Here is a 14,941-nt window from a genome sequence, read left to right on the forward strand (position 1 = left end):
TAGAGGGAAGAGTTTATTGAAAGAGCAGAAATTTTTTCAAAAGCTAATACAAACTCAGACTGAGTTCATGTTGTGATACAGAAAATGAGTTTTATTCTCATGTTAATGTTTTAACATACAAATCACATTCCTTTAATAAAAGAAAAGTTAAATCAGTACCTTTTATCTAGATTCTTTCTAAAAATACAACAATTTCATGTTGTATCCTGCACTCACCTCTTACCCATGCTATCTACTCAGAAAAATAGTAAGATTACAATTTGCCTCTGTTTACTTTTTAGCCCAATAGTCAAACTCGTGGACAATCTTTTGAAAAACTGTGCAAGAATAGATCCCTTTTTAATAATTCAAATAAGAAGTGATCCTTTTTTTCCTAATCAAGAATAAAAGGCAATCAATGAAATGTAAGGAACTGATGTGATACATAAAAACTTGAACTAGTTACAGTAGAAATTATAGTACCTATGAAAAGTCTACTGGAAACCTAGCAACAGTTACATGTTTAAGGTTCACAGATAAACAAGTGCAAAACAGAAATAGAAGGATAAAGTTGCTTTAGTGGATTTTGGCACAATAAGGTACAGGATATGGTTTGAAGGAAGGGCAGAAAATTTTCATCCATATTTTTTGCCTCCTTAATAATAAAAAAAAACAATTAAATAACAATAACAATGAAAAGTTACTAACATTTAAACAGATCAGAGGAAAATCCTTTAAGATATTACCCTGCAATTTTGCTTCATAGTGTCTTTTTTATGAGTACATCAATAATTGACTGACAACCAACCACAAAAAAAAAAAACAGAAACGAAACAAAACAAAAAAACAAAACATGCAAATACCTGCTAAGACATGATTTCGCCCCCAGACAATCCTAGGCTTATGACCTAGTGAAAATACATGTAATATATATATTTTTATATAGATATATTTATTTATTTACTTATTTTTAGATGTATCTGCATACTGGAATATGTTGTACTCTATATTGTTGTTAAATATATGTTAAAGAGAACGATACACAGTGGTCTGTCTAGCCCTGGAGTGCATTCTGAGGAGTTAACCCGTTGGCCGCTGCTTCGGCCTACCCTCAAAACCTCACCATTGTCTTACGCTCTACACTGTATCTGGTCTCAAATCAGCCTCTAGATCCTTTAGTCAGCGGCGAGTGAAATGATAAGTTTAATCTTGAAATAAACTTTAAAGAATTTTCTCGAAGGTCTAGCTAAGAGACCAGGGGCTGGTTTCAGATCCGGCTTCTTCTCCGAAGGCACTTCCGAAAGGCCCAAAAACTGTCCACACACCCAGCTACTATAGAAACACAATGCATAGAGCAAACATCAATGTGTTTTGAGTTTTCGTGGCCGTCACTGCTGCCAGTCGGGATCAGTAACACCACAGCTACATAATTTCAGAGGTTTGATGCTTCAGGGATGAAACACAATGAGGTGTGTGATGTGTGATCCTGGCATTCCATTTCTATAGCATCATATTCACAAACAACCACGATTCAACTCATCTGAAATTGTCAGTACAATTGTGAACAACAGTCAGAGTGCTGTTTTCTCTCTTACACACAGTCACGCACAAAAACAAACACACACAATTAGTTGTCAGTCATCGTTGAATGGGTGCATAAATGTAGGGAAACCACAAATATCATTTGAATATACAGGTGGACCAGGGGGTTGCTGAACTTCATTAGTGTTGAGGTTTGTGTACATTGGGGGCGGGGGGGAGGGGGACACGCATTCAAGCAAATATTGAACACCAATAATCAGACACATCTTTAGACTGTAAACGGACGCTTGCAGCATTACAAGTACACCACCAGAAACCCTTAAGGAAGACTGAATTAACATAAATGTTAAGATCCAGTGCTACTAACCTGCTCTGGAGTACATCAGAAATAAAGGAGGCTCTGATTATAATCATTAACAAAGACAAAATAAAAAAATATCAATAATTTACATAACTAGCTCACAATTGTGTACCTATCGGTGTAGTGTGAAAGGTTTACTTAGTGTTTGGGGAATGGAGATGAAAGCCGCAGCTTGCTGTAGTGGCAGCTGGTCTCCTCTAGGGGCAGCCAAGTGGGGTCCACAGGACTTTACTTTGTTCTTGATCAACTATAGTCATGATTTGAGTGCAAATGTAAGGAAGGGTGCCCCCTTGAACAATACCTGCAAAAAAAAAAAAAAAGGGGTAAATGGTCTCCATGTATATAGCGCTTTTCTACCTATTGTGACTCAAAGCGCTTTCCACTGCTTTTCATTCACCAATTCACACACACACACACACACACACACACACACACACAGATGGGGGAGCTTCTATGTAGCTGGCCAACGCTCACCCGGAGCAACTAAGTTGGGGTTCAGTGTCTTGCTCAAGGACACTTCGACATGTGACTGGAGGAGCTGGGGATCGAACCAGCAACTGGGAGGATTGGTGGACGACCGCTCTACCTCCTGCGCCACAGTCGCCCCAACGGGCTGACTAAAAACAGAGGGAACACATTTCTGAAGGACTGTATGTTTTAAACAAATAATTGTCACTATCTGTGGTGTATCTGGTTTCTTTTGGTGCATACCAACCTGTGAAGAATTTGCTGTACTCTTGCTCTATCTTCTGTGCACTTTCAAATTGCTCCTTGGAATGTTTCTGAGAGACTTTGTCCCGCAGATAAACCGAATCTTTCTGCTCCCTGTGACAAAAGAAGTTATAGAAAGAAAAACTTAAAAAAAAAAAAAAAAAAGATTAGGAACCTGCTCAGTTAATTTATTATTTTGCCAGTAAAAGGCCTAACTATCTGTAAATCTGTTATAAATTAGATTGAGCAGGGATTGCAAACATTTTTTTAAATATATGACAACAATGTAAGAGGAATTCTGGTAAGCATTTGTGACATTAAACAAGTAATAAAAATAAAAATACAACAGTCTCACTGATAGAATTGATTTTAAAAAGAAGGGAAAAACACCCATGTTACAACAGCTGTTTGGCATAATGCAAGTGTGTAATAGAGGACGGGTGCTTTTACAGACACAGCAAAAGGTTCACGGTGGGACAGAGAGTGTGAGGGCTTATCTGTACTGTAGACTGTACCAGCCAAACATTTTGCACAACACTCAAAGAATCTAATTAGCGTTATAAAACAGGATGCTCCTTACTTGATCTGCTTGGCGTTTTTGTAGCGAACAAAGACAACAATTGGATAAATGTGAACACTGTGGAGCCTTTCGATGGCATGTGGAGCAATATCAAGCAAACAGTGGCAGCCCTGTAACCCAAAAAAAAAGAAAAAAAAAAGAAAACAGAACATCACCTCTAATTCAACATGTTGTTTGGACAGGTATGAGAAAGATAAACATTTTCTGGTTTCCTTTATTTGCACTAAAATAGTTATCTTGTGCAAACACAGATTAAAGACAAATAGAATAGAAGCTGCTTTGTATTCTATGGTAAAACCTGATGAGAAAAAAAGGACAGACTAATACCTTGTCTGTTATTTCCTTAATGCAAGCAACAGTGGTCACATCAAAATGGCCACTCCTGCGCTTGTAGTCTATGAAGAGGCAATCTTTGACCCCTCGCTCGATGGCTTGCTGGGAAGCCTTCATGACCTCTGCAGGCATAAAAGAAAGAGTAAATAAAACTGGGCAAAGCTTCTATAATCATCCAAATCAAATATCCTATTTCTTTAACCATATAGTCTTATTTTCATGTCATGTCAAATCCCTATTTGTTTCTCTGATATATTGATTATCAATGAAGAAATTGTGGTTGGACTGCTGCAGAGATGATTGCACCGCTACAGGGGCTTTATTGTGGCTTCTCTAAGGACAATTCCACGTGGCCAGGAGGAAAGAGGAACCGAACCACCAAACCCTGGGGTTCGAAGATCGTTGCTCCACCAACTGAGCCGCAAACCCCCATTTGTTAGAGCGCCAAACATCTGGATGAGATGAACTCACCCAGTAAACATCTGCAGAACTTCCCAGGAGACTCTTTGACTAGCATCTCCTTGACAGGATCAGTGAGTGGCCCAAGAATGAGCACTGGTCTGGGAGAAGTGCACTCCACCTTCTGGACACGCTGGTATGCCAGGCTCACACAGTCTGACAAAAAGAACACACAGGTCAAACACACAGGTCAAACATCCTCTTCTGCAAAGGTTTTCTTCTTTGTAACCCCCCCCCACAAAAAAAGTAAATAAAAAATAAAAACATGGAAAAACATTGAAACCTTTCTTCTCACCATCAAAGAAGGGAATGGAGTCTGTGCTAATGGTGTCAAGGGCCACCATCTCTTTGCTGTCTTTGGAGCTGCTGCGTTTGTGTTTCTGTTTCCTTCTGAAGAAGGATCTGCGGGCTGCTGCAGAGAGAGTCTTACTGGAATCTTCCTTTATTTCTGTCACACTGTATCTGCGATAAAACTCTTGGTCCATCCTACACCACACATATAAATTAACCAAAAAAAAAAAAAAAAAAAAAAAAAAAACAGAAACAAAAAGGCAGTGTGGGCATCAGTGTATAGATATTCATTAGATGTCATTACATATTAATTCTACATTATAGCAGTATGGCAGATTGTTGGCACAGCTGTTACAAACTCTCCACCAGCTCAAAACTGAATGTGTGCAAGTGTGCGCTGCATTCTCAACCCACATGTATTTGCTGGGGATCTGGCCCCTCTGGATCTTCTGTGCGTTCTCGTCTAGCTGCCAGGCCATCCATGTCCCAAAGCTGCCCTTTGGTAAAGACTCATCCACATACAGGATGTCATCCTTCTTAAAACTGAGGTCCCCCTCAGCCTCCCCTACCCGGTCGTAAAGTGCTCTGGCGGGAAGGAGAGACAAAGATAAATAGGGAGTAATAAAGAGTAGGGCAGGACGAGGGAGCAAAGGAGCTTAAAGTTGATAAAGTAAGAGCGGAGATGACGTATCAGACGAGATAGGTATGATGATAATATAAGACTTGGAGGAAAAAGGGTAAGACAGGATGTTTAGTGACAGTTTATCTACTATCTTGTTTAACTCCTGTTGGTGCCTTGTAAGTCATTATGGAGCAGCCCATCTGTAACAGCCAGGCAGGCTGAGAGTATTTACTGCGGATGACCTCACAAGTCCACTTCCCTATATGACAAGTGACTGTGGCAGCTGTGGCAGAATGCCCCAAACTATCAACAATAAAACATAACTATTTTAGTGCTTTATTTTCCATTCATTTACAGTACAGTGTTTTGTTAGTAAAACCAAAAAGAACATTACAATAGATGTGTTGCTGGGCATGGTGTGTAGTTAGTAGAGAGATTAGGTAAGATGTGTTGTCATTAGCTTAACTGCAGTCACACGGTGGATCTGCGACATTATCAAGAAAGTTTTCAGCTTCTCCAAGGGCCACTCGTGTTGTGGCACTATATATAGCTTTATGAACAGTGATGAGGCTGCTTAACCAAAATTAGTGTGGTCCTTTTTGTAGAGCAGAACTCATAAAATGTCCAGCATTGATCTTTGTGGATGTGTAATGTGCGTCTATAGACATGTACCTAATATAAAAGCCATCTCCTGGAACATCTTTGAGCATATTGAAGTCATCTGGCCGATGGTGCACCTTGAATGTGACTGTCTCTGCAGGCTTCAGCATCTCAACGTACACCTCTTCTGCTGTCTTATTCTTCATATTCACCGAGTTATACTAAAAGACAAGGTAATAAGAATGGAAAAACAACATCATTAAAAATGAAATAAATAACAAAAAAGCAAATTGGTATTTACATTTACTCATTTGTAAAATTATTAGCAATGCAGAGGAAGTTTCCACTAGTAAACAAACACTTTTCCAAGCTTTCAGCTGTATTAAAGAGTTGCGGTACTGATTTAAATCATGTATGGATGAAGAAAACAAACAGGATGGGAAATTGAAGGACAGAGTGTGCGGCCTGATGACAAAGCTGCATGGAAATTCAGACAGTGGGCTAATTGTGGCAGAGCGCTAAGTAGGAGCATGCCAGGAATTCTCTATTATGAGTTAGCTATGCTCTGACAGATCACAAGTGGAGAATGAGAAAGAAATCAGACAGCGAGAGGATCAATGAAAGCAATGACAGATAGGAACAAAAGAAATACCAGTGACTTTTAGTACTCGAGTTACGACCACACACAAAACATTAAGAGTCATAAGACGGCAAACATCCTATAAGAGCTTAGCTAAGATAACTGATATTACACCTATATATATATATATATCTTTACTAACAAAAATACTGCTTTATGTGAAATTGGCAAAAGCTCTCAGTTTACAAAGTAGCTGATGAGTTTATGCATTATGTGCAGAACTACATACATACATAACAAAATAGGTTGTGTGTCTAAATATTCAAATTCAAACCTCTAGGATGAGGTCCCCAGAAAGGAGCCCATCAGGGCCCCTGGCAGGACTGTCCTCATCCAGGCTTTCAATGTAAACACCTCGTAGGTTCCCTCCGCAGAGTGTGACTCCCACCTCAACCCCAGGCCTATGCACCGTCACGAGCCGTGGCTCACCCACCTTCCTGCTGCCATCAGATGGCATTCTGAAAGAAAACAAGTAATCAGTTAGTGACAGCGCAATAGTGTAATTGTTTGAAAGTAAACAATAATTTTTCTTATCCACAGCGTACTGTCCTTATACAGTATTAATAGTTGTTTACATATTTACCGGATGAAATTGCGGGGGCTGGTAGTGGGTGTGGTCTGCTTGGAGGAGGGAGTGAGCGTGCCCTCATCCTGTTCACTGAGTGTATCAATGGTGGAGTGATTGTCGGGGGTGGCGGCCCCACTTCCCTGGGGAGTTGGCTGAGTACTGACCGGCTCTAGCCGGGAGCTGCACCAATAAATAATAAAAAGTAGTCAAAATAATGTAGAGGACTTACTCTAATGTGTTATCTATCACTGTATCGTTTGAGTATGTCAAACAGGTGAATCATCCACAGTTTTTATAATATTTAAATTCAAAAGTAGTAGAACCTGTGCTGCTGTTGTTTTACTTAAACTATTCCTAATATTAACCAAACAGTCTGTCTTGCTTTAGTTAAACCCTATTCAGCTGTTGGTGGCAAGTAAAAAGATAAAACAGGATGTTTTGATTGTTTTTGATGACTCACTAAAATGCCAAAATGAAAGGATGAAAAGATTTACCTCATTTGAGGTAAATGTACCATTTGTAAGCAAGTCTATTTTTCCACTGTAATATGTCGATGATATGTAGGTGAGATTTTTGAGTACAAATTTTGTTGGAAATAAGAAAATACAATAAAATAAACAACTATTCATCATCTGGTCTTATTGCTCAAAACCTGCCAATGATCTAAAAATGGACTTTTAGAATATCTGGCCATATAAAAAACTAGAGAAATTAATTCTTGTCCATTTCCTTTAACCAAGTCAGGAATCATCCAAGTAACACACTTAGGAATCGAATTTAGAACTGAAAATGAAAATCCACACAAAACAAACAAACAAAAATCTTCAAACAACATCGTGTTACCTGGATCGAGAATGGTTGCCCAGCTGGTACATGTGCGGGTTGTACTGGGCCATAATGGTTATGGTGTCACACTGCTGGCCGATGATAAGACGAGCTTGCTGCTCTGTAGCATTCCGCAAGTTAATCCCATTATACTGATGAGAGAACCAGAGTGTAATTATGAAAGAGTTTTAAGAGAGATATGGCAGAGCATGTGCTCAATGAAGGGTTTCAAGTCATTAATAGCACTTGGTTGAGAAGATTTTCATGAAACTTGACAGCAGATTGGGTTTAGAGTAATTTTTTTAGGCTTAAAAAAAATTGTGTACACTATGTTCTGACCAGGACAGTCGTTACTTCCATTGCAATATCAGCACTTCTATTTGTATTCATAACTGCTAAAGCAATGCATGCTTAATTTTAGTTATGTAAAATCTCAAATACATATTTATGATATCTACATGATGCATGCACTTATTCACAACACATCATAGTTACACTGAACAGACCTACAAGCTGAGATGTTTCTTTGCTACTGTTGAGGTGCACATCTGCCTTCCATTGTATTTAATTACTAAAAGATACTGTGTAGTGGAAGGTCCCCACTTGATGTGATATTTTTATCAGTATTTCAGCTTACACACCCTTTCAGTGTATGCATTTCAGCAAGAATTTAAATATTGGGAACACCTGTGATAACACTAATGAATCCAGCCTTCCAGGAAGTGAACCCATACAGAATACATGTTTAGTATGGCACATCAACAAACAGTGGGGCATTGGCATCTTACGGCCAAATCTTTGCAGCACACCTGCATTGTTGACGCTAATCAGACCCTGCCCTGCAGCTTTTTCAGCCATTTGAGCAATATATCAGTAAGAATGGTCCTGCATTGCATGCTTTCTGCTTGAAGCTATAACTATTTTAACATACAGTAGGTTGCTCATACCTCCAGCAATTGGTCTCCATACTCCAATCCTGCTTGATGAGCGATGCTACCTCCGGTAACTTTAGAGACAAAGATTCCACCATTTTCTCCACTGACGATGGAAATCCCCAGAGGCTCTGCACCTTTGTGAACAATGACATTGCGTGGTTCCTCCAAATATGGCCTGGTGCGAAAAAGGAATGAATAACATCACAGTAAAATAGTTAAAAAGTCTTCTACACATGAGAAAGTTGGGAAGGTAAATGATGAGGTTATATTTTCACAGTTGGTCTGACCAATTTGTTTACAGCTCTGGAGAGTTTCTTGCTATTCTAGCTTTCTTTGTTGTACCTTTGGAGTCATCTTTGCTGGGTGTCTACTTGTAGTGAGTGGCAGTCATACTGACTGCCACTGATGAAGTACTGAATTGTCTGATGAAGTACCCAAATTCTTGGAGATTACTTTCCAATTGTTTACAGATGTATGAAAATCACTAATTTTTTTTTAATCATAAATAGTCATAAATCTTTCTTTGTGAGCCATGGTTCATGTCAGCAGCTGCATCTTGTGAGTTTAAAACAGTTTGTTTTTGTAAGTCAAACTCACACTTCCAAATCTGAATGATCACTGAATGGAATCCAGGTTTGGTAACTGATTCGGATTAGCTTTTGTTTATGTCAATAGCTGAGTTAGGGTTGATTGTGTTCATAATTTTAACTTGAAGGCCACCATATTTTAGGTTTATATGGAAATTTAGATAATTACATAGCAATAACGTTTTTATTGTAACTGTTTACCTCAAATTTTATTTGGTAAAAACAAACAAAAATTGAATACAAAGAAATGTTTATTTTAAAGAAAATCTGAGTAGAAATTTCTCCCCAGGCCTGTAAATTGACCATCTTTTTAGAATATCACCCTTTGGTTGGCTTGCAGAAAGCACAAGCAGGAGAAATTCCTTCATATGAAAGAGATTTGCATGAACTTGTATCTTCTTAACAAGTTGGCTTTGGCGATGGCATACAATTCCATAAAGGACGATAAGAGGAATGAATTAGCAGCCAGAGACAGGGGTAAACAGAGTGGTGATGTACAAACAAGACAAAGCCTAGAGGCTTGAGGTTGAATAATACTATCATTGCACAACACACAATTGCTTCAAAAAGTATTTGAAACCCTTTACTTCTTGGACATTTTACTGCATTGTACATTTAATTTGAAATGGATGAAAGATATCAAGTTTGGGATTATTGTTATTATAAAAAGTAAGTCATTACCCCAGTCTCAGTTTATGTGCACTGTGGAAGAGGTTGTTTTCATTATTCATACCTCAACTCAGTCTCAAAGTGCCACAGACAAGCACCTTCATAATCCTGTCATTACCATGCTTCATCATTTATAAACAGGTGTGTGCCCTTCTAAACTATGTCCAACCCATTTGGTTTGCCACAAGTGCTTTCTAATCAAGTTCTCGTCACATCTCAGGGTAATTAAAGCAAACAAGATAAACCTGACAACAGCAAAATGTCTGAATAATTTAATAAAGGATGAGATTTAAGTTTTTGAGTTTCAATGAATTTACTAATATTTCTCAAAACATGTTTCACGGTGCTGAGGTGGTTAGCGGCCGACCGTGGCCTTTCAATGTGAAGTTAACATGTTGTCCCTGTGTTTACTTGGGTTTCCTCTGGGTACTCTGGTTTCTGCCCACAGTATAAAGACATGCATGTGAGGTTAACTGGTGACTCTAAATTATCCATAGGTGTGAATGTGAGTGTGAATGGCTGTCTGTCTCTATATGACTCTCAGTGCCATCCCCGAGATAGACTGGCGACCTGTACAGGGAGTATTTTATCAACTTACAGACATTTACAATCTCATAAAAAGGTGCAAAAAGTAAAGGGGTGTGAATATTTTCTGAAACAACTGTACATTCTGCAGACTAAATAATTGCTTGGCTTTGGGATAAAATACACACATGCAAATTGAACATGTTGTCAGCATAGGGTATGGATACTGCATGCAGTATTTCAGATGGATTTTCAAGTGGAATTTGCTGACATGGAGGAAGTCGAGTGAAAACCTATAAACATGACTGTTAAACTTTGAAGTACAGATAATCAGGGCTTTTGGTTTCCTTAGGCACAAATCATATACTCATGCATGCAAACCGGACTGGGTAAAAACCGTCACAAAATCTCCTTTGGCATTCCACATAGTGCATTTGTAAACTGCAAAATACTTTTGCGCTCCTCTATTTTATCTACCCAGTTGCACTGAAGCATGTGAATGTGAACTTGGGGGCAGGGTGAGAGGGGGCATTCCCTTGACTGTAGCACTGTGAGAAAAAACAAACCTTAGGCTCCTGAGAGAGGAGAACCTCGGCCTTGCAGCCAGAGGAATCCTTAAAAATGATCGGTTACGGTAAAGAGATCTGGAAGTGGAAGGTTATAGAAAGGGAAAAGGAAAATAAAGAGTAGAATGGAGGACAGATATCATCCACAGACAGTAACAGTGTAAAAGAGTGAGTGTCAGCTATGCACAAATGGGACAGAAATGTGGGTGGCAAGAATAAAATAACATCGCAACACAACAGCAGATCCGTTCTTCTTTTGTGGGAAGAGAAAACAGACTTTCATAAAATTTATGAGTTTTAATAGGATTTGAGGATCTGAATGTGAATGAGGGACAGTACAGCTCTGACCATGACGGAACTGTTGCTTGGCAACACCTTTTGAGATAGCTTGGGAGGATCCCTGAAGGTACACGTGGACCATTCTGAAGTGATCCTTCTAATCATGGTCAATTTTCTCAGTTTCCCTGTCCTATTACAGGACGCAATATTCAAGTTGACACCAATAACAATCATCTGATTAATATTCTTAGCAGGTTATTCATGCAATGTATACTTCAAATGCCAGGTAAGGAAATTGGTTAAAAAAAATATGTCAACAAGCTAATATGCAGACATCTCATTCAGCTGGTCAGCAGATTTTTGTCTGTTTAAATTATTATTACTTGCATACCTGTCTTTCCTGCGCTCCCCTATTGGCACAGGGCTGACTGAGATTCGTGGTAAAGTGGAAATGGAGCCTTGTGATTGACTGCTGGCAAACGAGGAAGTCTCCAGGTTGAGTGGTGACTGTGGAGGTGTAATGAGACTAGGACTGCTACACTCGGAGTGTGAGAGGGAGCCTGGATTTAGGTGAAGGGTACCAGAAAAAGACAGTGTAACATGTATATTTCACATGAAAAAACACTTCAAAGAACACACAACTGATACATAGAGCTTTAATAAAAGACTGTAAACGATTTGTCTCTAGTCCTACATCCATAGAAATCCATAGAAACTGACATTTCACACTGTACAAAGATATTACAAAAAAATAAACAGATATAACACTGATAGTTTTTTTTTTTTTTAAGTGTGGAAACATGTTGTATGTGTTTTTACATTTGTTCATTGTCAGCCAAGGAGGTGGTTTGGGTATACAGGTCATAAATTACACATCATCTTTCTTTCTGAACTAACCACTCAAGACATAATAAAACTTTGAGCGTAAGAGATAAAACTGTTAGAATGTGTGCTGACTGAAAGCTAAAGAGACTTAAGGTCCAAACATGCTGACAAGCTTATACTAATAATCAAAACTGGATATATTTAGGATGAAATAAAGAATTTTATGACACTGAGCTTACAACTCAGATAGGCTTGTGTTTGTGTTTTAATAAGCATATTTAATTCTGTGTGAAGTTTGTTTTTAATAGTGAGCACAGTACCTCTGTCTGACCCCAGCATGGATCGGGGGTAGCGAGGGGTGGAAGGGATTTTGATCCTCTCTGTGCGGTACTGGACATTATTGGCAGAACCTGGTAGAGATGATACAGGAATGAAAGCTGTGAAATAATACCTGAAAAGAGAAAGGGAGTCTGTGATCTTTATGCGTATGTGCATGCGTGTCAGACTGACCGAGCCGTGCGCTGGAGGGCAGTGAGTTTGTACCGTGTGAGGCTCTGCTGCTGCGTGACGATGAGGATTCAGAGTAGTCAGTCGCCCGCTTCTGCTGGCTCAGGTCTAGGCTCAGACGACCCTGGTGTTGTGGGCTGCGCAGACCAAAACAAGTGTTGGAAAAGCAGATACAAGTATGAATACAATTGTTATGAAATTATTTAAATGTGCAAAATATTTCACAGTTCAGATTTAATTAAACTGATGGGCTGAGCTAATGTGATTATGCCTTTGGGGAATATTCTAATTTAAATATTATATTATATTATATATTAGTCATCATAATAGGCCCCATCAGAAAGAAATTGAGCAAACTCTTAACAAACCACCAATATAAAACAATTATATATATAGAAAAGGGCGTGAAAGTGAAAAGGAGTTAACCTGGTGTGGGTGTGCTGGTGACAAATCTGAGAGGAGACAGATGGACAGTTGCTGGTATGAACACGGTGACTGCGCACAGTGTACACTGGATTCCTCATCACAGCAGTCACAGCAGGGCAAGGAGACAGTCCTCGGTGAGCTGAGTCTTACAGAGCACAGACATATTACTATGTTGAAGACAGGAAAATCTTTGATTATTATATGCATGTGTTTTGTAAGCATTAGAGAAACTCACTAGAAGGTAAGGTGCCATTGTAGACAGTTGGGACAAAGCCGACGCTATGCCTATGGGAGCGACTGGGGGAGGAACGTAGCATGTCCCTGGGCTCTGGTGAATGCTCATCATTAGAGTAGCTCTGTGATGAATGACAGAAAATTAACACCGTTTTCCCTGCAGGGTAAAAAAACACCATTATATCTTGGGAACTGTTCTCTACTCGGTGCTGGAGACAAGTATCATAAAAAATCATCCCACAACAGTAAAACGAACATTTATCCCCACTGTGTCCGTCCTCCTGTGTGCTTCAGGGTCTGAAGAGGTAGCCAGGCACCTCAGGCACTGACTCAGATCATGGGTTGGTTGAGTGTCCCAGTGCAGAAACATCAATCAGTTAGACTTGCTAAGTAATTGAAAAAATTCCAAGAGGAACATTTCTGATTGAGCTGTAAATTCTATTACCGACCGGTTGCTTTGACACACAAAATTTTGAATGTTGGTCTCTTTTACAATTTTTGAAACAGATCTCTACAATATGCATCATGTTCTCATTCATTTTTAAGAACCTTTTTAGGGAAAAGATTTTGGCAGGAAATGCACAATATAAAAATCCTGGGTCCACTTTTGAGATTCTATAAAGACTCACTTGGAAGGTGGGGAGAGTGATGGTCTGGGGTGTCATCCTGCGTCGGAGGGCGGGGGCAGATTTGGGGCGTGGTCTCTTCACCTCTGGCTCCTCCCCTCTAGTTCTGCCAATGTCCTCGTCACATGACTTCCTTGAGGTCAGGACCTTGCCATCAAGGAAGTAGTGATTACCATTCCTGTCTCTTTCCCGTTCACTCCTGTCCCTGCTTTCTCCTGCTGCCATGGAGATGACAGCCTCCCCCTTACCATCTGAAGTGATCGTGCAGTCAGAGGCAGAGCTGCTTTGATGTTTGTGTTTGAACTTAAAAGAGTCACTGCGTGTGGGTGGGGTTGGAGGGGTTGGGGTAGGGGTGGATGAGGAGGAGAGGGACTCTGTCTTGGAAGGCTGTGGGGAATGGGAAGAAGCTGCAGCAGCTACGGCTGCAATCTGACTGGCCGCCATGTACTCCATCTTAGAGGAAGGCGTTTCAGGGCGTTTGAAAGTGTCTGGATCAAAGATGGACTTCCTCTGCTTAGGCGATTTGAAGATGGAGAGCTGGGCTGCTGCTGTTATTGGACTGGTATTGTCTGGTGCAACTGACATACCTCCCACCATCATCTTGGGCCATATGCCCCCACCGTGCTTCTTCTCCAGGGTCGTCTCCATTGTGATGCAGTCCGAGGGAGAGACGGGCTCAAAAGGCAAAGAGGAAGGTGCCTTTGTGTAGGTACAACACTCTTGGAAAGCACTGGGCCCATAGCGGCCGATGCCCAAGTCAGAGCCTGGACGAAGGCTAGTGGCATGGAGGGAACTTGGAGAGAATGGCTTGCTGATGTCTCCGTACACCTCATCCGACTCACCTCTGACCTTCCTCCTCTCTCCAGAGATGCTACTTGCACTGGTGTTTCCAACATCAGGGCAGAAAATGTCAGTCTGTGTTGAGCTGTTGCGTTTGAGGTTGCGGCTGTTCCGGGAGTGAACCTCTGTCAGGTGAATGCGCCCATTGGATTTCTCTGATGAGTCCCGCAAACTCTCAAAAATGTTCTGACCTGATGTACTGTGAGGGAAGAACTGTGGGGAGGACAGATAAACATACTTTTTGATAGGTCACAAAAATAGTTGGTAATACATCAGATAATTTGGTTTTCTAAACTGAACAGGTAAAATTTAAAAATTGCTATATAGGAAATAAAAAGTATAAAGAAAACTCTTGAATAGTTCCAGTTTAGGTGAAGTAGAAAAGGAACCCCGAAAGCTTAATGTAAAAAG

The 14,941-nt window shown here is 40.0% G+C and overlaps 1 protein-coding gene across 3 annotated transcripts in view; it reads right to left on the minus strand.

Moving 5' to 3' along the window:
- Window positions 1–14,941, minus strand: part of dlg5a (discs, large homolog 5a (Drosophila)) — a 33,686-nt gene continuing 18,745 nt past the window's right edge. Inside the window, exons 16-34 of one of the 3 annotated variants that reach the window (XM_067519130.1) lie at window positions 13,694–14,743; window positions 13,066–13,186; window positions 12,831–12,975; window positions 12,441–12,541; window positions 12,218–12,307; window positions 11,464–11,632; window positions 10,794–10,871; window positions 8,459–8,621; window positions 7,530–7,663; window positions 6,702–6,866; window positions 6,393–6,576; window positions 5,551–5,699; window positions 4,671–4,841; window positions 4,261–4,451; window positions 3,978–4,121; window positions 3,501–3,628; window positions 3,174–3,283; window positions 2,598–2,707; window positions 1–2,183 (exon numbers count right to left, since the gene is read on the minus strand). In XM_067519130.1, the coding sequence (XP_067375231.1) occupies window positions 2,080–2,183; window positions 2,598–2,707; window positions 3,174–3,283; window positions 3,501–3,628; window positions 3,978–4,121; window positions 4,261–4,451; window positions 4,671–4,841; window positions 5,551–5,699; window positions 6,393–6,576; window positions 6,702–6,866; window positions 7,530–7,663; window positions 8,459–8,621; window positions 10,794–10,871; window positions 11,464–11,632; window positions 12,218–12,307; window positions 12,441–12,541; window positions 12,831–12,975; window positions 13,066–13,186; window positions 13,694–14,743 (3,507 nt within the window). In that variant the 3' untranslated portion in view covers window positions 1–2,079. Of the gene's footprint in view, window positions 2,184–2,597; window positions 2,708–3,173; window positions 3,284–3,500; window positions 3,629–3,977; window positions 4,122–4,260; window positions 4,452–4,670; window positions 4,842–5,550; window positions 5,700–6,392; window positions 6,577–6,701; window positions 6,867–7,529; window positions 7,664–8,458; window positions 8,622–10,793; window positions 10,872–11,463; window positions 11,633–12,217; window positions 12,308–12,407; window positions 12,542–12,830; window positions 12,976–13,065; window positions 13,187–13,693; window positions 14,744–14,941 lie in introns of all 3 variants that reach the window. The other 2 variants (XM_067519121.1, XM_067519138.1) reach the window with 2 other exon arrangements.

Source organism: Channa argus, chromosome 1 (genome assembly GCF_033026475.1).
Source record: "Channa argus isolate prfri chromosome 1, Channa argus male v1.0, whole genome shotgun sequence".
Taxonomy (NCBI): Eukaryota; Metazoa; Chordata; class Actinopteri; order Anabantiformes; family Channidae; genus Channa; species Channa argus.